The 26,762-nt window shown below is 44.5% G+C and overlaps 1 protein-coding gene across 3 annotated transcripts; it reads left to right on the top strand.

The window, feature by feature from the left end:
- Positions 1 to 424: 424 nt before the first annotated feature.
- igsf10 (immunoglobulin superfamily, member 10) lies at positions 425 to 26,721 on the top strand. 3 transcript variants are annotated; one of them, XM_083772652.1, is made up of 10 exons: positions 425 to 574; positions 1,057 to 1,354; positions 2,683 to 2,812; positions 3,278 to 3,668; positions 4,627 to 5,394; positions 16,389 to 18,239; positions 18,456 to 20,069; positions 20,506 to 21,409; positions 23,340 to 23,706; positions 23,806 to 26,721. In XM_083772652.1, exons 2-10 carry the CDS (start codon positions 1,152 to 1,154, stop codon positions 25,354 to 25,356), a joined length of 7,779 nt encoding a protein of 2,592 aa, XP_083628778.1. In that variant the 5' UTR covers positions 425 to 574; positions 1,057 to 1,151; the 3' UTR covers positions 25,357 to 26,721. The 3 variants fall into 3 exon arrangements, with proteins under 3 accessions (XP_083628778.1, XP_083628777.1, XP_083628776.1); XM_083772651.1 differs by having other exon boundaries at positions 1,015 to 1,354; XM_083772650.1 differs by having other exon boundaries at positions 961 to 1,354.
- The last annotated feature ends 41 nt before the right edge of the window (positions 26,722 to 26,762 follow it).

The following is a 26,762-nucleotide window of genomic DNA, read 5'->3' as shown; positions in this document are numbered from 1 at the left end:
GTCATGCAAGTAAAAGAGAAAGACAGCCTTTTCTATAATATAGAGTGCAAAGTATAACTTTAGGCTGCAACAGTGTCATGAAGTTGTGGAATTTACATAGGCTAAAAATCCAAAAAAATGTAATCAAAATGACATATCACCCATCACCATTTTAATAAACACAACTACAGAACAAAATGAATCAGCTTGCTGCGCCAGCAGCGCCATGCACTATATACATTAGCCTATATAACAATCTAATATGTGATCATCACGATAGATAGCATTATCACATAATTGGAAACGATAGGCTTAAGTCCAAGATGTCTTTGTTCTGCATGAGTCTGCATCGTATGTATGAGCGGCGCGGCAGAAATGCGTTTCATCAGCTGTAGGTGGGCGGAGGAGTCAAATTGAGCGCTCAGCCACAAGCGCTCCCGCAAAGACCATGCAGTGCTCGCTGAGCTCCAAGGCAGAACTCCTCACAAGAATGACTTTTCGCCTCTATGGACTTGTCCACTTCTCCCAGGACTTTAATAACATTTTGGTTTAATTTTTAATCGTTTCTGCAGTTTACACTGAAGCTCGGAAACCGGTAAGACCGATTTATTCAACCGGTCTTTTGATTGATTGACTGCACTGCATGATTGATTGGTTTAATTTGGTGAACAGTCGCGTCACACTCAAGTCAAGTAGGCTACATGTGTTTGTAGTTAATTATGCACATGGCTAGCTACTTTCCAATCCACTTCCTGCATGTGTGTAGCTATGTATTTTTTATAGGCCATTAATTTATTGGCAATTGCATAAGGCCAATTGCCAACAAATAAATAAATTGGTATAGGCTATGCACATGTATTCACACTTAGTAGCCTAGAGCCTACAATCTGCACGAGCCTTATTTATTTGATGATTTGGCCTAGCTAGCCTATTCTATTTCCCGATGTGCTCTGTTAACAACAATTCTTCTCATCTCTTTAGGTCCCATGATGTCTCTCATAGGCAATTTTATTTTGACAATTTATCCCTTTTCAGTTACCCAATGAAACAGACGACTCAGTCTCTCCCACTCCACAGGAGGTTCTCATTATTTGCTGATCTAGAAGTAGTAGGCCTACTGGACGTGTCTCTCGTCTCCTGAGTCCTGACAGAGTAACCCTGAAGCCTGGACCATGTGTACTTACGGCCCTTCATGCCTGCGGCTGCGGTGGTGGCTATTGAAGACTGCGTTTGTCTTGGCCGCTTTGCTGCCGGGAAGTAACGGCTGCCCCAAATCCTGCGCGTGCTATGTTCCTACTGAAGTGCACTGCACCTTCAGATACCTGACCGCAATACCTGACAAGATCCAGCCAGCTGTGGAACGAATTAACTTAGGGTGAGTCTCTCTCTCTCTCTCTCTCTCTCTCTCTCTCTCTCTCTCTCTCTCTCTCTCTCTCTCTCTCTCCCCAAATCCCCCCTCTCTCTGATTCAGATTTCAGATAATATCAGAAAGCATTGCTATGAATTAGGATGCCCTTTTTGTAGCCTATAATAATATAATAAATAAATTAACAAACAAACAAACAAACAAACAAACAAACAAACAAACAAATAAATAAATAAATAAATAAATAAATAAATAAATAAATAAATAAATAAATAAATAAATAAATATAGAAATGCATTCTGTCGAGGTGCCTTGCACACAAGTATAGGCCATACATGGCCTACTCTGCGCAAGCAGAGCACGCAAGTACTGCTATACTATATGTCTATATTACAACTGCTGTTCTAAATCCTTAGACTCTTTATTGATCTTATATCAACCTTGAAACGTACCTTAGTTACATCTTCACCATCAACAGGCCTACATATGCAGCCGACCACCGTATACTTGCGCGCTCTGCTTGCGTAAGTAATAATAATTCTCCCTCGCTCTCTCCCCCGTTTCTCTCTCCCATTGTCTCCACTACAGTAGTTTTTGAGTGGTGCAACCACTCCTACATCCAGGAATGTCCGTATGTATCATGTATCATGTATCCGTCTTGAGCATGAGTGGTGTGCGCATGCGTGAAACCAGCAATGGCCAGCAATATCCGTGCGTGTGTGTACAATGCGCGTGCGTGCCTCACATCTTGTGGTAAATAAATAGCGTCAATGCTAGCGAGCTAAAATATAGCCATCCTTGCTCTAGAAAGCACCAATGTTTCCATCTAGACCACCGGATAATCAGCAAAGACCTCCGAACATCGCGCTAATTGACCAAACCATGGAGAGCTCCGTAGATTAGGAGTTATTGAAGCTTTTAGTCTGCCTGTATAATGGGAGGTGGACGGCAGCTCGCATGCGCGATCCGGTCTAGGTACGCTAAAGAAGGAAAGGCCGACCCCCGTGGACGCCAGCTCGCATGCGCAATCCGGTCTAGGAGGTATGCTAAAGAAGGAAAGGCCGACCCAAAATAATAATGAAATTTTTTTTCTCAGCGACGCTGATTGATATCCATAATAAAGCTAATAGAGAGAGAGAGAGAGAGAGAGGAGGGGGGAGAGAGGGGAGTTGCACCACTCGGTTCACACAGGTGTGATTTTTACCTATACGTGTAAAAACTGAACAGGGTCCATTTTTAACTGTCTGTTTACGGCATCTGTTTTCACCCTTGCTCCAACATGAAGTAGTGAAATATAGACATCATGCAGGCTATGTTTCCTCTCTCTCTGTCTTCAGGTACAACAGTATAACTATCCTGGGAGATAATGATCTTTCAGGACTTGAACATCTGGAGTTGCTGATGCTACACAGCAACACCATCCACAGCATTGAGGACAGGACCTTTCTCAACCTGAAGTCCTTACAGGTAGGCTTCAATGCTTCTTAAACGGCACTGAAATAGAAAGTCAACTGCTCTGCTATCAATGGATTTATAAGCCTGATCCTGAATTATACTTTGTCATATAAGTGTCATGCAGTGAAAATAGCCAATCTACAAGCTCACAACGCCTTGTAGTTTTCAGAAAACTAAATATATAAAAAAAAATATATATATGCCTTTATTTTTGCTGTTTCAAACTCCACTGCTATCCACTGCACCTGCTGGGAAGGCTATAGGTTTGCACACATGACATAATTTACTATTTATTGTTTTAAGTAGGCTACCTTTCCCTGGAATTGATTTCTGGATGTTTTCCCAGATAACCTTCTGCTTTTATGAGTGAAAAGACTGTTCTTAATAACAATGAGCCTCAAAGAGCAACATGAATTGCACAATCCTAATGTCAACAAACCAACAATCTCCATGTCTAATAATGATGTTCACACAAAGGTGCTGAAGATGTCCTACAACCAAGTGAAGGAAATCAAGAAAGAGACATTCAAAGGTCTGGAAGGCCTGCTGAGGCTCCACATGGATCACAACCGCATTGAGTTCATCCACCCCGAGGCTTTCTACGGTTTGACCAACCTACAGTTGGTCCACCTGGAGGGCAACCAGCTGCAGCAGCTTCACCCAGACACATTCATCACACTGAGACACAGCCAGGTGTTCAAGGTGTCTTCAGTGAGGAACATCCACCTGTCAGACAACCTCCTCACCAGTCTGCCTGCTGACATGTTGTCTGGCTGCTCACAGCTGGAGAACCTCTTCCTGCATGGCAACCCTTGGTCATGTGATTGTCGGATGGCATGGTTCCCAGAGTGGGCACAGATGCACGCAGGTGGGGAACTGAAAAACGCTATGTGTAACAAAATTATCAAACCGGCATCCCAATTTTGGGCTTGTCATTATAAGTTGCCTACATTTTCCCAAAAGGTAAAGAAAATTACAAAGAACCATTACATGGTTAAAAGACAACTTTAGTTTTTGTCAACCAAGGTATATTTTTATAAATAATAATAAAGAAATTGCAGTAAAAATTGTAAAAAAAAAAAAGAAAGAAAGAAAAGCATTATTTAGCACATGTCATATACATGTACAAAGGCAAATTCATGTTTCTGCTACAAACAGTGACATTTGTAGCATTTGTGGCACACCCTATGTTAAATCACCTTTGAATTTGATCCAACAATGCAGTCATGATTTTCATCTAGGCACAATGTTAACAGCTTTGCTCAACATTCAACTAAAGTGCCTTAAACTAGCAGTGCCACGTCTGGTAGTATTTCTACATGTAGTGAAACTTTATGCTTGTTTTACTTTACAACAGATAAGTCAAGAGAAACATATAGGCCTACATTCTTTCTGACACTTCATTGGAGGCCCAGTTACTTTGGGATCATCTCTTAATCTCATCAGACAAAAAGCTGACCAAAAAGTAACAAAGAAAATAATATATGGTTTCATAAATTATGACTTGGCTAGTATAAAAGTAATGGTTTAATAAATGGTCACTGCTAGTACAAAATGTTATAAAATCTTGAAATTCTGTATGTAGGATGATATTTTCAGCATACGCAGAAAGCACGCTCCACAGAAAGCAAGGTCAACTGCTGTTGTTTTTAAATATGCTTAAGATGTCTTGATTTGACTTTCATGGGTCACTTTGGTTTATAAATCAACTGTCAGTGTCTCCAATAAGAATATGGTACAGGCTATATAAATGTTCCATTCCTAGTGGAAACCACTAGATTATACTCCATATGATTGGAATAATATTATACAAATATCATTTCCAGGTGTGTTGAAATGCAAGAGAGACATGAAGTATCCCAGAGGACAGCTTTGCCCTGTATGTGAGACTCCTGCTCCGTCCCACAGCAGATCCCTACTCCAGCTCCACAGTGATGCCTTCATCTGCATCAAGCCATGGATTAAACCCCACCTGAAGCAGAAAAACATCAGTCTGGATGAGGGGGACTTCACCCCCGTCGCCCCCAGGGACTTCATTGCACCAATTGGCTCCTTACAAATGAATCTGACGGACCAATTGCACAATGATGCTAGCCTCTCTTGCACCATCCAGAGACCCTCTGCCGTGGAGAACCTGACACTGACCTTAGAAGAGGAAGGGGTCAATAATGTCACCATGCTTACTGCTGGAATAACCACCTCTCTTGTCTGTAATATTGACTATGAGCACATCCAGCAACTGTGGAGCATACTGGCTACCTACAGTGACACTCCCATGAGGCTGGAGAGAGGCTTAATGCTGGCCAGGAGCCCGGAGATGGTATACAGGTACAGTCAGATCAGACCAGAAGATGGGCAAGAAGAGATTCACACAGGTACTGAGGCTGAGATTAAAGCATCTCCTGGATGGCTGATGCAGGGAGAGGTTAGTTTCCAGCTAGACCGGACTACTACCACATTTTCCACTCTGCACATCATATACAAGTCTGTGGTCAACCTACGCGTGGAAAACAGAGCATTCAAGAGAGACCGCTACAGCTGGGCGATGATCAAACGAGACAACCAGACCAAAACCGAGCACTCTGTACTCACAGGTGGGTGTCACAGATTAGTGGTGAATAAATTAGCTGATAGACAATGTGACTGCATCCACAGAATATAACCACAAATTATGCAAAACCACAGCTATTCACATCTGCTAAGCACTTTAGCAACGTAACTCTGGGATGAGTAGTATCCTACTACTCATCCCAGAGTTACGTTGCCGCGCACTATGGGAAGAAGGAAATTGCGAGAGTTGACTCCACATGTAGTAACGGATGGGTTATTAGTTATTATTATGTGTCCTTATATATATAATTTTAATATAAAAAACGATTTTTGCATCTGCCGCTTGAGATGACCTGAGATGACTTGATTGATTGACATCAAAAAGGGCCTGTCAGCTCAAACACACAATGCAATACTTGTTGTTGCGTACAATCATCAGTAGCAAAGTCAAATACCAAAAATAAAAACCCTACCATTTCCATGTCCTCTCCTCTATTTCCCATTCCATGTGCGTTTGTCTTATAGTTGCTCTGGCCTCTGTACTATTGCCACCTACCGTCCATTTATTGTATTACACAGTGGGTGAAAGAAACACACCCCTTAAGACTAAACCCCACCCATCAGAGGTGTGGCGTCCAGAGGTACCTTTGACATGACATGTTGTGTGTGTGTGTGTGTGTGTGTTTCGATGTGCAGGGCATTGCTGAAAATGAGCACCTGTGCTCAGCTACTTCCCTGAGTAAATAAATATATCCCTGTAGGCTACCCACATATTGGTAGCCTATATTAGGCCAATATTGGCGTTACGCATTTCACTTGAATAATGTGTGCGCGCGTGCGGAGAAAGACAGAGTTATTTCATGAAACTGAAGATTATAACGTCCTGTATTGGTAGCCTATATTAGCCCAATATTGCCGTTACGCATTTCACTTGAATAATGTTGTGTGCGCGTGCGGAGAAAGACAGTTATTTAATGAAACTCAAGATTATAACGTCCTGTCTCGCTGGCGCCGTGTATAGCCTGCATGGTGTGTGTGTGTGCGTGTGTTGCGTGGCGAGAGAGAGAGAGAGATCGTGGCTTCCAGGCGTGCGTGTGTGTGTGTGTGTGTGCAAGCCAGGCGTACGTGTGAGTGTGTGTGTGTGTGTGTGTGTGCGCAATCAAAAGTACTCGGCAGTATGGCTGGCAGGCGAAATAGCAAGTTGTGTAATCGTAAATACTTAGGCACAAACCAAGTACTGTGGAAGAACAATGTTGATGTAACTAAGAGATTCGCTGAGTGATCAAAATTTTATATACAGAGATTTAGAAGGAATAAGCAAAATCGTGAGGCGACAATTCCTCTCCTTCTCTTCTCCTGCGGACAGGGAGACTCGGAGATCAGATCATTCAGAATCAGAGCAGAACAGGGGGAGTGGCTGAGAGCTAGTAGCCAATTAAAAGACGGGTAGTAGTTGCCCGGTTCGCGAATTGTAAGCGAGTCGTAGTGTGTGTTGAATGGCATTTGTGGGCTTGTGAATGAATTTTCTCACATGTAATTTGTGCTCACTTGCATAGACCTGGCGAATTTGTGCGAAAGGCCTTGTTTCTGCAGGGCCTGTTGGGGCAACAGTGGTTAGTGTTCCGGGGGTGTGGGTACTTGGGGCGAAAGTGTTTGTAGTAAACAAATGCATTGGCGGCGTGAGTGTGGAAGGGAGGCATCTTTGGTGGCAGTGCAATGAGAATTGTTTGGCGGGTGGTGTTCAGTGTTGGCGATCGGTGCGATAGGAGGAGATAGCGTTGCAACACTGCGAAGGGTAAGTGTGTGACGTGTGTGACACTGCCGTGTGAGTGTGTGTGAGTGTATTGTGTAAGATGGTGTTGTGGGTGTTGCAATAGCGACGTAGCTGTTGTGGCTTTGGGTTTCTTGCCATGTGTTGGGTACAACTTCTCACTTGTTATAATAGATAGACTAGAGCGTCGCAGTCCCACCCCCTTTCATGACGACTGGCCCAGGAAATAATTCCCCATTCATTTTTCTCATAGACATTTCAAAAAGTATTTATGTAAAGACCTTTAAAGCCGCGGACAAAACTAACTTTGATTGTGACAAATCATGACAACAAACAAATCATATTGTTGGGCCAAACAAATAATTACAAAGAAAAAAAGAAAAAAAAAGTGTTGTACACTGCCCTTTTTTTCTACTAATTATTTGTTCGGCCCAAAATATTGTGTTTGTTGTCATGATTTGTCATTGACCTGAGTTGGCTTTGTTCGAGGCTTACAGATCTTTAAATAAATACTATCCATTTTTCATTTATCCCATAATGTCTTAACATATATAATGTATATGAATCTGTGTAATGTATCAACAAATTATCCAATTGTATAATAATAATAATTGTATAAATAGAAAATACTGTTCCTGAAGAAACAGAGGCTTCTAGCTCTCTACTCGATGATGATGTATTGACCACATGGCGTCACATCTCCCTTCCCTCTGTCTTCCTATTGGTTGACCCACATGACATCACAGCCCAGAGGGCAAACAGCCCTGGGAATATTGGACTCGCTACTCGGGCCCACAATTCAATTATTGTTAGGTAGGGATAGGTCGAGCCTGGCTCATGGACTATTCACATCACCATGGTGCATCGGCAAGAATGTGTAGACAAGGAGATTCCGTTTAAGCCTTTATTTCCATTGCACAGACACACATTTCGATTTGAGCAAGGAGGTGGTGAGGCATCACGGTTATGGTTTTTACTATGAAAGATAGAAACACATAATTATTATACAATCCAACAACATTTAAACAATACACCAAGTGAATATTCTCTAAGGTTTGTGATCATTGCATTTCCCTTAAGTCCACAATAGGCCAAGCACATGTGCATTTGCATTACACAAACATATCTATACTATCAGCTTCAAGGCAAGCAAGTAGCTATAATAGTAATTATCTCCATCACAAACCCAATAAGGTACAACATATGTGATGTATATTTCAAAAGCATATTCCTTGATACATGTCATAATTGTACACATCCTAATACTTCAGCCTATAGCCCACCCAGGGAAGCCTGATGTCACTAAGATAGCCTACAGTTTAAGATAGTCAGTTTGCGACAGCTGTGAGATCCTGCTGCACACTGAAGAATGCTTTGGAAATAAGACCACCTGTGGTGACTTGTTTACGGAGGCCACAGAGCCTTAAGGGTCAACACACACACACACACACACACACACACACACACACACACACACACACACACACACACACACACACACACACACACACACACACACCACACACTCACACACACACAGATTGGGGATATATAAATGGTACAGAAATCAGTTAGAACAGTGAGTGAGGCACGGCAGAGAGAGACAAGGCGCTCTGCCTGGGACGAAGGCCTCAATGTGCTGTAACTATGGAACAAATGCTTGTAATCTGTAACTGATGGCTGATCAATAAATGGAAACAAGGATATGTGCCTGCTTGGATCTCCTATTCATTTCAACAGCAACTTCAACAAAGGAATTAGGTGAATTAATCCACGGAACCCTGTAAGAAAAGATACATCATAATTGGCGCCCGACGTTGGAGGAGTGTTGGTGAAGATATTCTACGCCACGCAAAACGGACCTGCGTATCTGTGGATTTTTTTATTTATTTTTTTGCTTTTGACGTGAGTTTGGATGGAACCCAAGGACTGACCTGAAGTTGGGATGATGGAATAGGCTTATCATTCTTGTATTGAGCGTACGTGTTAGGACCATAGTGTACATCTGGACGCTGTGTTAGGCAGGTTATTGATTAGGTAAGTGATTAGGTTATTGGAGTCCACTTCTGTTAGGGAGTTGACAGAATTAAGAGTTAAATGGTAGTGTAGCCTATGCATGGTATGGTTGTGCGTGTATGTGCTTCATTCATTTGTTTGTTTTATTGTAGGTCTCTCTATGAGTCTGTGCTGGTATAGGGCATCTTTGTGAGTTTGAATGCCAAATAATTATCCAGTGACTTACACGTTTTTGGTTGTGATTTGGCATTTAATTCATGTATTCGCTCTTGCTATATGGACAGGGTGCGTCTGTGTGTTTCTCTTCTGGGAGACTCACACATACACACGCAGGGGAGACCTTTCTTTTCTCTGCGACATGGTGTGCTAGAGCGGGGGAGGATTTTGTGCTTTAGGCTTCATGGGTATTATTATTTGGGCTGGGCCATTCTTTTTTTTTTTTTTAGGTATTTCTGTAACATGTGGAACATGTTTCAGAGGGGGGAGTAATATTGATATTAAATTGGGGGTTTAATTCAGGTTTAAAATTAAATTGGCTTTAATTAGAAGGTCCAAGCTAAATTTAGGAGGTAAATGAGAATATATTTCTCATTATAAATGATCACATTTAGGATATTTCATATCCTTTGTAAAATTAGGTATAGGTTAATTTGGATAGTTAAGCCTACAGGTTTTTATCTTAGTCAAACACGACATAGCCTAGGGTAATTTGACTCTGTGACAAAACAGTTGCGTAGATGTAAATTAGGGAGTGATTGAGTGCATTTGACACCGGTGGAGTGCTGCATGTAGGAGGGGGGTCAATCTCTTCTCTCAGTCAGTGACTTGACTTGCTAGTCTAAAAATAAAATAGAGGCATTTCTATGTTTGTTTTTTTGAGTTACAGATTGATACTGTCAATAGTTTTCTAATTTCTTTATTTTACACTTTCCTGTGTGGATGGTGTGAGAGAGACAGTATTGAATGTTTTCCTTGAAGTGAGTTTCTACTCATTCTGTGGGGACAGTATGCAAATGAGTATGCATGTCTGTGACTGAGTGAGAGGAGACACAGCATGAGTGTGTCACAGTGTGACTGTGTGAAAGTTTAGTGTCTAGTGTCTAGATTATTTACTATTTAGTAGATATGATGGACACAGGGATAAGCCCAGTGGACATTGTCCAAAAGAAATATTCAGATTCATGCAAGGATATTTTGAAGATTTCAAAGAAATTTAACAAGCGTTGGCCGGACATTGACAGACCATGGCCTCTGGAGGGTACTTTTGATGTAGAAGTCATTAATGCCATAAGGGTTCTTGTGCATGGATACAGAGCAGATCAGAAGACGAATGAGCGGAAACTCAAACGCAAGACTGAATTATCAGTATTAGATATGTTCTGTAAGGAAGGCCCCAATGTCAGTGAGTCAGTGCCGGACAAGAAGCAACAGTGCATTGACATTGTGGGTCACAGCGACAACTCAGCACAGACTGAGGTGGACGTTATGGAGAACAGTGATATGAGGACATCAAAGCAACAGCCAGAGGACAGCGACACTCAACGCTCTGTTAGGAAAGAGCTGGAACGGGTACGTTGCCTGAAAGAGGAATTGACCAGTGAATTAAGGACACAGAGACAGTCTATGCGTTCTATGGAGACACGTTTGAGTGTAGTTCTGATGAAAGAGGCACATCTGCTCCTTGACCTGGGTGACGTGGAGGATGAGGCTGCGCACAGCCACAGAGACAGTTCACATGGAGGTGACATCTACAGAAGCTACTTTCCGGTGGCCGCGCCGAGGGGCAAAAAGACTTTGACTTTTGGGGGATATGACCAGCACATTCGGGATATTATAGCTCAAGTGGAGGGACGTACAGCACATGCAGGGGATGAGGGAAACCGTACCTCCGCCCGTGACAGACGGACAGCAAGCTCCGATCGGGCAGTGACTGTGGGCACCCTTTCTGTTTGTGGCAGTGACAGAGCTGCTGGACGCACGGAGAGACGTGTGGGATCAACTCAACAGGAGGAAGAGGAGGAGGACAGTGCAGCCCGTACACAGCAGGGCTACCATTCCGACGCCTACAGGGGCCCTGCAGATTGGCAGGCGAGCTCTCCACGACACTCCAGGGGGGAGATCGAACGACAGGAGGACAACATGATGCTCCCGGTGATGATGAAGGGCAGAAATATGGAGTACAAGCCGTGGGCATCTGCCGACATGACAGATTTTGTGAATCAATTGCCCCTTTTGCGTTATGGGGCGTACCCCTGGATAACCAAGTTTGAGGGTCTTGTGATAAAAACTCAACTGGCTATGGGGGACTTGGCCATCGGGGACCTTAAACAATTATGGACATCGTTGAAGGGCGTGGGCATACACGGCATGGAGGAGATTCTGGACCGTGCCGGACTCAGACATTACTCAGCCGCGACGGGCGGAGATGCAGACCTCTTTCTGGGTCACAGAGGAGCGTTGTGGCGCGCACTAAAGGAATTGTATCCAACTAAGGTGCATCCAGACTCTATCTCAATTGCTGCAATGGGAGACTACGAACATGCACGTGCATATATTGCCCGGGTCAATCAAAAGTGGATGGATATTACCGGGAAGGACCCAGATTCTAATGACTTAGAACGGGCTCTTGTCCGCTCAAAGATTGAACAGGGACTTCCTGAAAAAGTCAGAGACGATTTGGAGACAGTTGTGGGTTTGGTGGATATGCCTCTCAAACAGTACATCGCACAAATTGTGCATTCGGTTGGACAGTTCCGCAAGAAATTAGAGCAGCAGAAACAGAGCGACGAAGAGGTGATTCGACTGTTGGCCGAGACCCAGTTGAAAGTTGCGCAACAAGCTGTACAGGCAACGGTCGTGGCAACTATACTGGAAACTCCGCAGAACCAGTTTGGCCCCCCAAGAGGTCAAAAGGGTCGGCGCTTCAATGCTGCAAGTGGCTCTAACTACACAGGCTGTTTTAGATGTGGCGGGTTGACGCACATGCAGTGGCACTGCAATGCTGTCTTGCCAGGTGACCAACAACAACAGAACCAACAGGGGGTCACTCAACAACAGCAGGACCGGCAGGGGGCCCCTTCACAGCAACAGAACCAGCCGTGGCCACCTCAGAACCAGCAGCAGCCGATGCCACAGACTCAACAGGGGATGGGTCAGCAACAATCTACAGCACCACAGCAACCACTTCTGCCATGGAGAGTACGAGCAACACCTGGTTTCTTGGGGCCACCACAGAGGCCGCAGTGGGAAAACCCACCGTCACAGCAGGTATGGCAACAGGGGGGATGGCAGCCACATGTGCCACCCTATCAGTGGGCTGCACCTCAGCAAGGATATATTCCACTGACACGTCACAGCCCAGAAAGCTGGAGAATGAGAGGTGTTTGTCATAAATGTGGTCAGTATGGTCATTTTTCTGAACAGTGTGACCAGAAACGGGAAACTTTGAGGGAAGTCAAGTTGACCGGGTCTCATGTACAATGAGTTGAACAGCTAAAGGAGAAGTGTCATGGCTCCTCCGTGTTCTTCTTTTGACAGTTGACTTGACACGCCCCCCCTCTGTGCTATTGACAGCATGGCTTTTGATCTGTCACCTAGCTGCCATCTGACAACCAACCCCGTTTTGTTTTGTTTTTTTTGATACTTGAGGTTGAGGTTTAGTTTAGGGAAAGAAAGACTTTCTAATGGAAAGGGGTGGTTCAGATCAGGAATGATGTCCTAAACGGTTTGATTTGCTTTATAAGTTCTATTCATTGTCATACGAAAGGAGATAGGTTAATAGTGATCCGATGAATATTTTAGGACTTCTTTGAATATCACAGTTAAATCCAATCCAACAAATAAGAGTTATATTCTAATTAGTAGTACAAATATTGTTTTAGCTCTTTGTTTGTGTGTGCCTTTCCACATCATGGATAGATGATGGTTTCTGCAGGACCATTTATCTGTCCATTATTCTGTGAAAGTTACTCACAAACTAAGGGGGGGAGAAGGGGATATTTATGAGGGAATATTATTCTTATTAAGTTGATATTGGAATCCACTTCCACACAAATATGACTGTCCATATAGGTACACCTAGGGATCAGCCTCTCTTCCCCCTCCCTTGCTCGGCTGGCAAGGGGGGAGGGGGGTCAGAGGTGCGAGGTATTTACAGCAGTATTTGTGTGTCTGTGAAGTGTACTGAAGTCCTGAGTGAGTGAGTTAAGGGGAGTAGTTTAAGAAACAATACTTCTACCTTGTCCTATTGTGTGATATGAATGTGTTATGTTTGAAGGGTTGGAAAATAATGTTACTAAATAGTAGTAATTTAAGCAACTCTGTATGAGAATGTCTGCGGCATGGGATTCTCTCATTTAAAAAGGCATAGCGAGAGTAGACTTGTCTACTGTTAACATTTTTTATTTTGGGTGGTGGATAATAATCTGGTACACCGTGAGGTGTCAGAAGAAACAGCAATGTTTGCCAGGTTATATGAAGCTCGAATTGGGTAGGAGAGCCAGGGGCTAAATGAGAGGATCACAAGCCTGACAGTGTGTGTGGTGTGAGTGAAATCATGATGTGATTGAGAATAATGTGTGAGTGAGCGAATGAAATCAATGAATGAATGTATGAATGTATTTCATACAAAGACTTACTTGGGGACAGACCAAGCTGTGTCCAGTGAAGTATTGCTAATAGGGGGAGAGATAAGAGCTATTTCCTTTTCACCCTGACTGGACCTCCTGTCCTGTCATGTCTTATCTTCTCTACCACTGTCTGTTTTAGACGACCTACTGTGAACTGTGAGCAGTCATTTATTGGGGGTACTCATTTAGATAAACAGATGGGAGTTGGACAGTGTTTGAAGATCTTTGCTCTAAAAAAGTGAGGAGAGACTAGAGTCTGATGTCAAAAGTAGAATTGCAAGGACTCTGTTTATGGGGGAGAGTGTTTAAGCAGCTGGCTATAGCTGATGACTGAGGGGTTTTAACCCATATCTCCAGGAGTGGCATATCTCCGGGAGTAGAGCTTTCAGCCGAGGGAAGTACAACCAAGGTTGAACGTTTTCAGGGTTAAATATGCCCCTCAGCTTAACCACCAGTCCTTCCCTATCAGCAAATGAGCTCGTTGACTTGACATCAGTGAGTTGTTACTTCTTCTGCCATGCCAGAACTAGGAAAACGTCTGTAGATAGGCCTGCATAATTTCCTTTTAATAGGTGTGGAAGAGGGGAGTCCATCTATGGATCGGATTCCATCTACACCAGTGGTCTACAGGTTCCAGAAGGGTCAATGGTGACATCCGACAGTGCCGAACAGGAAGATGGGGTCATCCCGAGAGGACCGAGAGTCCAGGGGGGTGTCTCCACAGGCAGCTGTCTATGCAACATGATAGAGGGGCTTCTAAAAATCAGCTTCTACCAAGAGGAGAGCCAAACAGCAGGTGACCTTCACAGCTGCTGCGGCGTTCACTGCAGGAAGGTGTCGGGAGGACACTATTCTGTGGCCAGGGCCCACGGGCTCATGCTGAAATGGAGGAGAGGATTGTGTTTCCACTTCTGCTCTGAAGAGAGTAGGGCGGAGCGTTCCAACATTCATGTTACAATGAGGAGGAGAGAGTTTCATTGCTATTGCTTTCATGATTGACATGACTACAATAAGCTGTTCACTAGTAGAGCCTTGTGATTGCTCAGAGCCTGAGACATAATGGAGACGGTCGGTTCTGTACCTACAGATCTGAGAGCGATACCAGTGCTGACAATCAAGAAGGATTTTTCCAAGCGTTGTTATTCTGTAGGCGAAAAAAGAAATGTGGGAAACATTTCCTACCGCGTGTCTGGACGTCTGAACAATCTGCGTCATGGAGAAAAAGAAAAAATCGTTGTTCATCTGGATTGTGAATGATGTCTGAAAATGTTGTTTTAATGTTTGAGTTTGTTGTATTCTGTGCTGACATGAGTCAAGTAGATATAGCAAGGTACTGGAAATGGTACTATTTTTGAGGGATGTTTGTTTAGCCATTTTGTTGTGAGTGTTAACTTTTCATTTACAGGTATTTGAATTTGATCAGTATAGGAATTGATTTGGTCTAAATAGGATTTTACATATGGTTCAAACCTGTCTACAAGAGGGGGTTTGTTCTGATACAATTTAGGTGGTTAACGAGATGCTCCTGTGTCGAGGGGGGTCTTTCACATCAGAATTTTGGATTTTGGGTAAAAAGAAAAAAAAAATGTATTTTTTGGAAATATTACTTTTGGACATTTATGAAATATGGATTATGTCTGGGGAATATGTAATTCCCCAAGGGGGGCTGTGATGTATATTTCAAAAGCATATTCCTTGATACATGTCATAATTGTACACATCCTAATACTTCAGCCTATAGCCCACCCAGGGAAGCCTGATGTCACTAAGATAGCCTACAGTTTAAGATAGTCAGTTTGCGACAGCTGTGAGATCCTGCTGCACACTGAAGAATGCTTTGGAAATAAGACCACCTGTGGTGACTTGTTTACGGAGGCCACAGAGCCTTAAGGGTCAACACACACACACACACACACACACACACACACACACACACACACACACACACACACACACACACACACACACCCACACACTCACACACACACAGATTGGGGATATATAAATGGTACAGAAATCAGTTAGAACAGTGAGTGAGGCACGGCAGAGAGAGACAAGGCGCTCTGCCTGGGACGAAGGCCTCAATGTGCTGTAACTATGGAACAAATGCTTGTAATCTGTAACTGATGGCTGATCAATAAATGGAAACAAGGATATGTGCCTGCTTGGATCTCCTATTCATTTCAACAGCAACTTCAACAAAGGAATTAGGTGAATTAATCCACGGAACCCTGTAAGAAAAGATACATCATATGCATTCATGAATTTAACTAAACTCACTTCAGTGACGCATAACGTGGCCTGCTGAGACTCCAGAGCAGAGGGCTCTCAGCTGGTTGCTACTGCTGCTGCTTCCAAACATGGACTGAGGGAACAGGCAGCATTATATACCAGGCCACTGATTGAGGAGTGAGTGAGAGCAGGTGTGATTACTGATTGGGAGGGAGTGACAGCACGTGAGGTGGGTGGGTCCACATGGAATAGGCCAGGGGGAGGGTTGTTGCTGCTCACTAGGATGACTCTTTTCTACAATTATATAATAAATGGTTGTATCATTTAATATTGTATTTTACCACATCATATATTGTATGATATCATAATATATCCTATCATATCCCAACAGGTGGTGTAGCAGAGTTGCAGTGCCAAGCAATGGGTGAACCAAAGCCTTCAGTGGAGTGGATCTTAGCAGACGGCACTAAAGTTCGGGCACCTTACTCCAGCGAGGACAGGAGGCTCATCATCACAGCTGAGGGGAAGCTCACTTTACGAGGAGTAGATACCACAGACACAGGTCTCTACCGGTGCATTGTCACCAACTACCTGGATGCAGATGTGCTCAGCTTCCGGGTGACAGTCCTGTCCCCAGATGTGGAAGAAACCGCTGTCAATGGAGTCCAACTCTCTAGGCCACTGGGCCAAAACCTGGTTCTGGACTGTGGATCCACAGGCAGTCCTGAGGCCTCAGTACAGTGGATACTGCCTGACCATTCAGTGGTGTACAAGTCTTACAGGAACAGAAATGTGTATAAGAATGGAACCCTGGGGATTCATGGAGTCACCGCAAGGGACAGAGGATTCTACCGGTGCCTAGTTAGCAACCATCTCGGGGTTGACCTGTTGGTGTCACAGGTGACAGTGACTGGAGAAGGGTCGGATGAGAAGCCAGAGTCAGACATACAAGGGTCAGGAATGGGGGCAGAGGTCAAGGTGGACCCCATGATGGAAAATGAAGTCACTCGTGAGGTACCCTCGTCCAGCCCCTCTGAAAGAACCGGCCAGGAGTCCAGGACCATTACTTCAGACCGGCCTTACCCCAGACTCAGGCCACAGGGCAGAGGAGGCTCTGTGGGTCGATTGGGACAGAGGAGGAGGGGTCCACTTAGTAGTAGACGCACGTGGAGCAATAGGAGAACATTTGATAAAACATACAGGAAAGTGGACCCAGACAAATTTGCAGAGTTAATGAAAAAAGCCCAAGGTGGTTCAACAGTAAAAACAAAGGGTGAAAAAGAGAAATTAAAATATGAAGACAATGTTCTATCTGGAGACGGTGAAATTGGCTCGGGTGAAGATCACAACGAAGGGAGATTATTTGCAGGTATAGTGGAGCCATCAACAGACAAGCCACGAGAAAGTAGAACTAGCATAACCATAAACCAAGGGAACAGTCACTTTGCAGCCATGACCACCACAGAGAACATTAATATCATGACAACAGAGAACAGTCAGTCCAATGCAGTGCAGAACACAGAGACCGCTGACAGCAGTCAGATTAGTTTCATGGCAGTAACAGAAAAAATTAACACATTAACTACAGAGCCACACAGACAGTCATATAGTACACCAATGAAATCCACATATACAGAGGGTCAAAGTGATGAAGTCACTCCATATACAGTGGTTTCAGACAATACAGAGTCGTACGCTCTAGAGAGGACCTACAAACTGCCCTTGAACAGACATCCAGTCACCCTCCGTCTAACCGTCACAGACACTTCAGAAGAAACCCGGCTCCAGTTCTCAGGAGAACCGGATGCAGAGCCAGAGACATCCACACGGGAAGTGCTTACCTTTGTCACTGACCCTAACGTTACCCCAATGATGGACGGACCGGGTCCGGAGGACCTGATAATCCACACCGCCACTGACCCAGAAAGCGAAACCACGTTCACAGCCGTCACCACCACAGAGAGACAGAAAGATGAAATTACCTTCCATACCACCCAGAGGATCACGTCCCCTCGCCTGCCGGCTGGATCTACCATCATCTCCCGTCAGCAGATCCAGATCATCCCGCCGAAGAAGGGCCGTAGAGGGGGAGGGGGTCACAGGAGGACATTTCAAGGCCGTCGGAGGATTGTCAAACCCAACAGGATCACTGACATTCAGTCCTTCATCAATAAACTCAAACGGCCCACAGTGAGAAAAGAAGGGAATACCACAGTGCCATATACAATGCAATTGACTACAGGTAGGCAATCATTCAATCAATCAATCAATCAGTCAGTCAGTCAGCCAGCCAGCCAGACTGCCTGCCTGTCTGTCTGTCTGTCTGTCTGTCTGTCTGTCTGTCTGTCTTTCTGTCTATATCCATTTGTCTATATCCATCTGTCTGTGCGTCCTTCTGCCTGTCTATCTTATATGACAGTTGTCATATTGTAGATGTTCATATTATCTTTTCTTACAGACTGTGACTGTGATGAAGATGGGAAGAAGAGAACAACCTCCGACCTGAGGTCTGAGAAACCAACATCCTACCCAAGTTCAATTTTAACTAGAACCGTAGACCCTGTCTCTACTACTCAAGATACTGTAACCACCACCACTGACTACGACTTTACTTCAAAGATCCCCCTCACCAGTACCCGGTCCAGGCTGGAGGTGGCCAGTAGCTATATCACCTCTGCTGATGCCCCTGAACCGGACACTACTCCTGAACCACATATGACAACAACTGTACAGTCAACAATCTCAATCACCACCACTAAAGTCACCAGGGAGAAGATCCAATGGGACAGACTGTTCGGAGGCAGGGCGAAGGAGATACTGGAAAGGCTACGGAAGCCGTCGACTACCACAAAAGCTTCCACTACATCTGAAGCGACTACGACCACCCCAACCACAGCCCCAACTTGGCCCACAGCTGACTCTCTGGCTGAACCTGAGACGGTGTCTCCACCCAGATATGATGAGAACATCGAGAGCTCCACAGATGACGACTATGGAGATTCATCCTCCACTGACTCTGAGCCTACAACGCCACAGCCAAGTACGCACCACCGAACTTCCAGCACTTCGTCCTACCCCACCAGCTCCACACCCATCACTGCAATGCCACAAGAGACCCAGACTATTGCTTTACCACCCACAGTTAAACCACCATCCAGGACGAACCTTGATGAGGAATTGTCATCTGGGTCTGGGGGCTATCCTGGTCGGTGGTTTGATCACAAACCGAAGCCTGGGGGTGCAGGCGGACGCCTGGGACGGAGGAAGAGGCCTTTCAGGGGCAGGAAACCCTTCAAGAAAACTACAACAACGACTGAATCTCCCACCACCACAGCAGAAGTTACAACCACCATGGAAACAACTGTAGAGACCACAACGCTAGCCCAGCGGACCATCTCCGCTTCCAAGTCCCTGTACGTTCCATCCAGGGAAACAGAGAGATCTGTAGTGACTGTCTCCACTGATCAGAACTCAGAGGAACAGACAAACTCATATGAAGTGGTTGACTGGACTAAATCCACCACTAGAAGACCACACGTCTACACAGCAACCAGCAGACCCTGGACCACCTCAGCTAACCCTACTACAAAATTCAGGACAGCCACCACAGACAGGCCTAAGACCACATCTCAAAGCAGAGTCCACAGCAATGTATGGCCATCGTCAGAGAGGGAAAGCGCGCACCGCACACAGAGACCAACAGCGAGCACAATTAGACCTACGGCGCAAAGTAGTAGAGCCAGAGGCAGACCAGAAAAGGCAGTCACCTTTGACACAGTGACTGTTCTGACAGCAGAGCAAGGTTACAGTAACACTCCTGCCCCGTATAGCAACAAGGATATAGATAAAGCCATCTCTAATGCCTATAATCACATCACTGGCTATGAGACTACTACAGGTAATATATTAGGATTTGAGCCCACTACCAAGGACCTGCGCAATAAGCCCAAGATGCTGGGGGGAAATGTGGCCAGCTTCACTGTGCTCGCCAACTCTGATGCCTTCCTGCCATGTGAGGCTGCTGGAAACCCTCAGCCGACAATCAGCTGGAAACGATTCTCTTCAAGCTCAGGTAAACAGAGAGCATTTCTTCCTAAATTATGTTCTGAACATGAATTGGAATAATAAACATTTAGCTTCCAAAAACACAATATTATGCATAATTTCATATCTCCTGTGTGTGTGTGTGTGTGTGTGTGTGTGTGTGTGTGTGTGTGTGTGTGTGTGTGTGTGTGTGTGTGTGTGTGTGTGTGTGCGTGTGTGTGTGTGCGCACTTGCGTGCGGGTGTGCGTGCGTGCGTGCGTGCGTGAGTGCGTGCATGTATACTGTGGATACTGTCTGTATGTACTGTGCAAGTATTGTAAGTCTACAAGAATGTGATTTCAAGAAGTGACTTAATTGAGAGTGCAAATTTCAGTGTGTATAGACTACTGTTGAAACTGCAGTTGACTGTTCCACTTGTGAGGGGCATTACATTTAAAAGCACTTTCTTGTATCTCTTTCTTCAGGTAGTACAATTACCATCAAGGGAAGGATGGGAAAGTTTGAGGTGTTTGACAATGGTACATTGTCCATCCAGAATGCCAATGTAAAGGATCGTGGACAGTACCTATGTCTGGCTGAAAATGATCATGGTTCAGACAAACTGATGGTTACCCTCACTGTCGTGGCCTACCCCTCACGCATCCTAGAGCCAAAGATGCGTGAAATCAAGGCCTATGCAGGGAGCACAGTGGACATTAAATGTAAGGCAGAGGGCCGACCCACACCTATGATATCCTGGATCCTAGCCAACCGGACCCAAGTTAGGGGTGACAACCAGGACAAAGGGAGGGTATCAGTGACCTCTGAGGGGACCCTGGTCATTAAGCAGGTGTCTGTCTTTGACAGAGGCCATTATAAATGCATCGCTAGTAACCAAGCAGGGGCGGACACTGCTACAGCTCGGCTGCAGGTGGTCGCAGCGCCCCCTGGCATCCTGGAGGAGAAACGGCAGCAAGTGAAGACTGGCAGGAGGCAAAACCTTTGGCTACCCTGTACTGGACAGGGCAGCCCCCTGCCATCTGTTCACTGGGTGCTCTACGATGGCTCAACCATCCGACATGACAGGCTTGCATTTGGCCCCAGAATATCAGTATATGAGAATGGAACGCTTCATATAAAGGACGTTACACCAACAGACAATGGGAAATATGAATGTATCGCTACCAGTTCTACCGGGTCAGAGCGGAGGGTGGTGACTCTGACGGTAGAGAATAGCAAGTCTCCACCGCAGATACTTGCAATATCCCAGCGTTTGACAGAGCTATTCTATGGGGACCAGCTCAATCTGAACTGTTCAGCCACAGGAGACCCCAAACCCAGGATCATGTGGAGGTTGCCCTCCAAAGCTGTAGTGGACCAGTGGCACAGGTAAAAGTTGTCTCTCGCCTGATTACACAGTAAAGCCCATACATCCAAACAGAAAAGTCCTATCTGATTGTATTAAACAACGTCAAACTCACCAACATTGCAGCTGTGTGACGCTTGAATTATCCTCTTTCTAGTGTTTTTTCATAAAAATCCACGTAGACATGTTATGAGCTACTATTTTTCTAAGTTTGGAAGCGCTCTCTTTCAGTAAAGCAACGTCCTGCTGCCTCCTGCATTATGTGCAAAGTCAAAACAGGTGCTACACATGGGCCGTTGAGTGATATCCAATGAGCAATTCCAAAAGCCAACCCTAAAAAGAATCACCTGCAAGGACATTCTTGACAGAAAGAAGCTCATAACATGACCAGTGGATTTTAATGAAACAAACACTTTGCAGATAGAAAGAGGATAATTCAAGCTTTTCATACAGCTGCAATATTGGTGAGTTTGACGTTGTTTAATAGAATCAGGAAGGACTTTTCTGTTTGTATGTATGGGCTGTCAATGCCAAATTGCGGGTAGTTGCCACCCTGCCATTAACTTAATGGCAAGATGGCCACGGTCTGCATAAGGTCTATAACGATGGAACACTTGAGTTTGTCAAAAAGAAACATTTGACCATTTGGTTGCTTTTGAAAAACAGAAGACATGATGCAAGTGTAATCTAACCACAATATAGTAGCTGTAGCTTTGCCTCTCATACAAGAATAGCGAGCTCACAGTTCTCAGTGTAGAGACTGCTGTTGTGGATCAACATTAGTAATAACAAGGCCCCATTCATTCATTGGTCACCTTAAGCCAAAAACTTTTATACAGCTTAGTTTTGAAATATAGTACTACATAAATAGAGAGCCCTTTGCCGCAGAAAAATAGAACATCTCCATTCTCCAGGCACTATCTGTGTAGTGGAAATATTTCAGTTTTCATTTTTAAGTCTCCATCTCAGCTTTCCATATTTCCTATTTTTTTGTTTCCAGCACTGAACCTTTGGGTGATCCCCTAAGTAAGAGAAAAACTGTGTTTCTGTTTCACTGTGATGGCTAGTCAATTTCTCATACTTTGAAATCAGAGAATATCATTCTTGAGCATCCTGGTCCAAGGCTTTATCAAATCCAGGTCGATCCTTGTGTAAACAGTGGTGAGGAATTTTAGTGAGAGTTGAATGCTATTGCCGATGATGAAAAACAGAGATGTCAAAAAGTTCTGATACACGCATGGTGAATATTCTTTGAGGATGATGACGGAGCTCTCCTCAAATTAACTGTGATCCCATTATGAAAAACTCCCAGTTGTCTTTGTTTAATCGACTTATACTGTACCACTGTTTTCCTGAAACAGGGCAAAACATGAATCAATGAGAACTGAAACAGGGCAGTTGTCTATTTTTATATCTAAATTCAGAACACACTTAACCATAAGAGAAACTTGGAAGTCACACAAGAGCCCTGGCTTCTAAACCGAGACCTTGATTGCTGTAAATAATTTGGAACAGTTTGCCTTGTTGCGTCTCTGCATGCAACGAGGAAGAAAGCGGAGGTCAGTTCTGTCAATACATACTGTCAAAATGACCTTTTGTGAAATATGCAATTCATTATTTTTCTGCAGCTGCAAGAGTTTGCCATTTGAATTGCAATCCAACTGCAATGTGAAAGACAAACTCAAGGCTCAAGGCAGTCAGTTTTTTTTTAATATGAAATATATTAAGGCTTCATTGAGACAAATGGCAGAATGTCACACAACTTCCTGTAAGGAAAACTTCCAAATTGACTGCTGGTTTTGTAGAATTATTACAGAAAGTTCATTCATTGCATCAGATGTGATATATATTGGCTAATCAACAAAGCTGGCCTATAGGGTTAAACACTAACGATCTCCTTCCCTTTATAATAATACATCCACATTGTGTTATTTATCTACTGTATGTCTCCAGGATGGGCAGAAGAATCCAAGTCCTGGACAATGGAACTCTGATTGTTAACTCTCTGAGTGACAAAGATGCTGGGGACTATCTCTGTGTGGCACGCAGCGACATCGGCGATGACCTCCAGCTCATGAAGGTCACTGTATCTATGAAGCCGGCCAAGATCGAGACTAAAGCGAATAGCAAGAAGCAGGTAACCTTCGGCAATGACCTGAAGGTGGACTGTAAGGCCTCGGGGGCTCCGCAGCCAGAGATCTCCTGGGGTCTTCCAGACGGCACAGTGGTCAACAGCGCCCTGCAGTCGGACGGCAGCAGTGGGGGAGGACGCTCCAGACGCTACATCTTGTTTGACAATGGAACACTTTATCTAAACAAGGTACTGTAGTGCGGCTCGCAACAACAATTCATCATCTTTCTCACTACGTTTGCAAAGATATTTAAAGAAATGTTATGTTAATGTTTGGTTTCCTTATAGGTTGGCATATCAGAGGAAGGAGATTACACATGTTATGCTGAAAACCAGGTGGGCAAAGATGAGATGCATGTTCATATCACCGTGGTAACGGCAGCACCCATCATACGTGCACCCAGCCATACCTATGCAAAGGTCCCACCTGGAGGGAACATCCGCTTTGACTGTGAAGCAGTCGGAGAGCCCAAACCCAAGATCCTATGGATGCTGCCGACCAACGACATAATTGCGGCATCTAATGAGCGCTACTTGATGCATGTGAATGGCTCTCTGGATATCAGGGATGTGAAGATGAATGATGCTGGAGAGTATGTGTGCATGGCTCGCAACCGTGCTGGGGAAAACAGCAAAATCTACAAGTTGGATATAGATGGGAATCCGCCAGTGATCAATGGTTTTGACCAGAACCGGACTGTGATTAAAGACACCGCGGCTAAATACTCCAGGAAATTTATAGATTGTAAAACCGAGGGAGATCCGGCACCCAAGATCACATGGATTATGCCTGACAACATCTTCTTGACAGCGCCGTATTTTGGCAGTAGGATTAACGTCCACCATAATGGGACACTGGAGATCCGAAATGTGCGTCCAACTGATACAGCAGAGTTCATTTGCATGGCGAGGAACGATGGAGGAGAGTCAGTGATGGTGGTGCAGCTAGAGGTGACCACTATGCTGCGAAGGCCCATCTTCAAGAACCCCTTCAACGAGCGCATTGTGGCCAGGATGGGAAAAACAGCGGTTCTGAACTGCTCTGCTGATGGACACCCAAAACCAGAAATCATCTGGACCATTCCTAACGGGAGTCGTTTTACTGCCGGGTCAAACCATGGATCCCGCTACCACCTGGGAAATGACGGGACTTTCGTCATCTACAACCCTGGTAAGGAGGATGCTGGGAAGTATCGCTGCGCTGCAAAGAACTCTGTGGGCTACATAGAGAAGTTACTTGTCTTGGACGTGGGGCAGAAGCCGTACATTCTCACACGGCCAAGGGGTGTCATACGCAGCGTGTCAGGGGACCCTCTCTTCCTTCACTGCCTGGCTGATGGGAGCCCCAGACCCACTATCTACTGGACTGTTCCAGGGGGCCACACTCTCACCCGGCCTCAGGTCCACGGACGCTTTCGACTGCTAGATAATGGGACCCTGGTTGTGCAGGACACAACTCTCCATGACCGCGGGAACTATGTCTGCAGGGCGAGGAGTGAGGCTGGTGATGCCATTCTGTCAGTTCCCGTCGTAATCATCGCCTACCCTCCCCGGATCACTACTGGTCCACCTCCCAGTGTGAGGGCACTGAGCGGGGCACCTATCCAGCTCCACTGTGTTGCCATTGGGATCCCAAAGCCAGAGATCGCCTGGGAGCTGCCTGATCATTCAATTCTGTCCACGGCGGGGCAGGGTCGACCAACAGGCAGTGAGCTGCTGCACCCCCAGGGTACACTTGTCATTCAGAAGCCTACAGTGTCAGACTCTGGGACGTACAAGTGCCTGGCCAAGAATCACCTGGGCACGGACTCAAAGGTCACATATGTACGTGTGCTGTGAGAAACATTATACTGAGCTGAGCATGTTACTGTGTATGATTAAGAGATGATACTGTAGTAATATATCAGAAATAAACTCTTAATAGACACACAGTACAGTACCGTAGGACTGTGGTGGAGACTTGGTGGAAAGTGGAATTCGGAAGCTCATGTTGCATTGGACACAGTACCGAAAATATCACTGTAATCAAACAAATAGCGTGAGCTGGGTTAACAAGGTAGTGGAAGAAGAAAAATACCAGAGCATCACAGACTCTAACAGAAGATATTCTGTTCTTGGCCAGGGAAGAGAAGTCTGTGAATAGAGGTGATATTCTTAACGTTGATCAAGGGGGTCTGGGAACTTGCCACTGGTTCTGATTTGGGTTATTTAAACAAAACAAATGGCCAGTGAGCCAGAGAACCAATGCAAACAGCGAAGCTGAGAGTGACAGTTTCAATGAGGCATGGCAGCAAATGAGTATTATTATTACAACCCAGGGTGTAAGAAATATAAACCTTTTCTGTGAGGTTTGGATCTCTACAGACATTGGCCAAATGTTTATGTTAATTTGTGACATGTTATTTTGTTATTGACTGGCAGGTAGAGACAGCATGAATGCTAATCTCATGTAGTGCATTATCTTTAATAAGCACAGTATTAACTTTCAAAGTTGGGAGAGCATTTTCTTGAATAAGAAAAAAATAAATAGGTGCAGGCTCATTTTTACACTGGATAGACATCTTCTGCATGTATCCTATCTGAAGTTACAAGTTTAAGGACACAACATGAACAAAGCCTTTCCCGTCTATTCCTAGTATGTACAATACATGGAGGTCAAATAATGTTCAAACATGTACACTGCTTTTGTGTTATTGTGTTGTACGCAAGGACCTAATGTTATACATTATACTAGTATACAGTATAGACGTCTTTTGTAGCATCTACTTATTCAAAATATAGGCGTTTTTAACATGGAAAGAAAAAGGAATCAAAGCTGAAATATGTTTCATGTCTTTATACAGTTTTTATTATACCAGCGTAGAGACCCATTGAAGATGATGGAATTACATTTTGAGTGGAACACAATATCTGAAGTGTATCTTTTACAAACAAGCATACTGTAGGTTCTTAAAGGATCATACCGCCGCAATCAATAGAGGTCATTGTCTATGCGCAGCTTTGGCCATAATTGTACATAAGCATAGACCATTTTGCTGTTCATATCTTTATTTTTTTATTCTGTTTGTTTACATTTTCAGATTTTTCTATAGTCATTAAAATGTTACAAGACATATCTGAATAACTGAGTCAATGTGGCTAAACATGACTGTTTGGTTAAGAAGTCACATGTGTTCATAATAAATCAGTCTCGTCTCCAGGGCCTATTTTGGGTATTCTCTGTACTAGCCGTCAAAGTTATGTCT

Source organism: Protomyctophum parallelum (assembly GCF_964188405.1).
Source record: "Protomyctophum parallelum genome assembly, chromosome: 9".
Taxonomy (NCBI): domain Eukaryota; kingdom Metazoa; phylum Chordata; class Actinopteri; order Myctophiformes; family Myctophidae; genus Protomyctophum; species Protomyctophum parallelum.
Note: the sequence above shows the minus strand (reverse complement) of the source record. Positions and strands in the feature narration are given on the sequence as shown.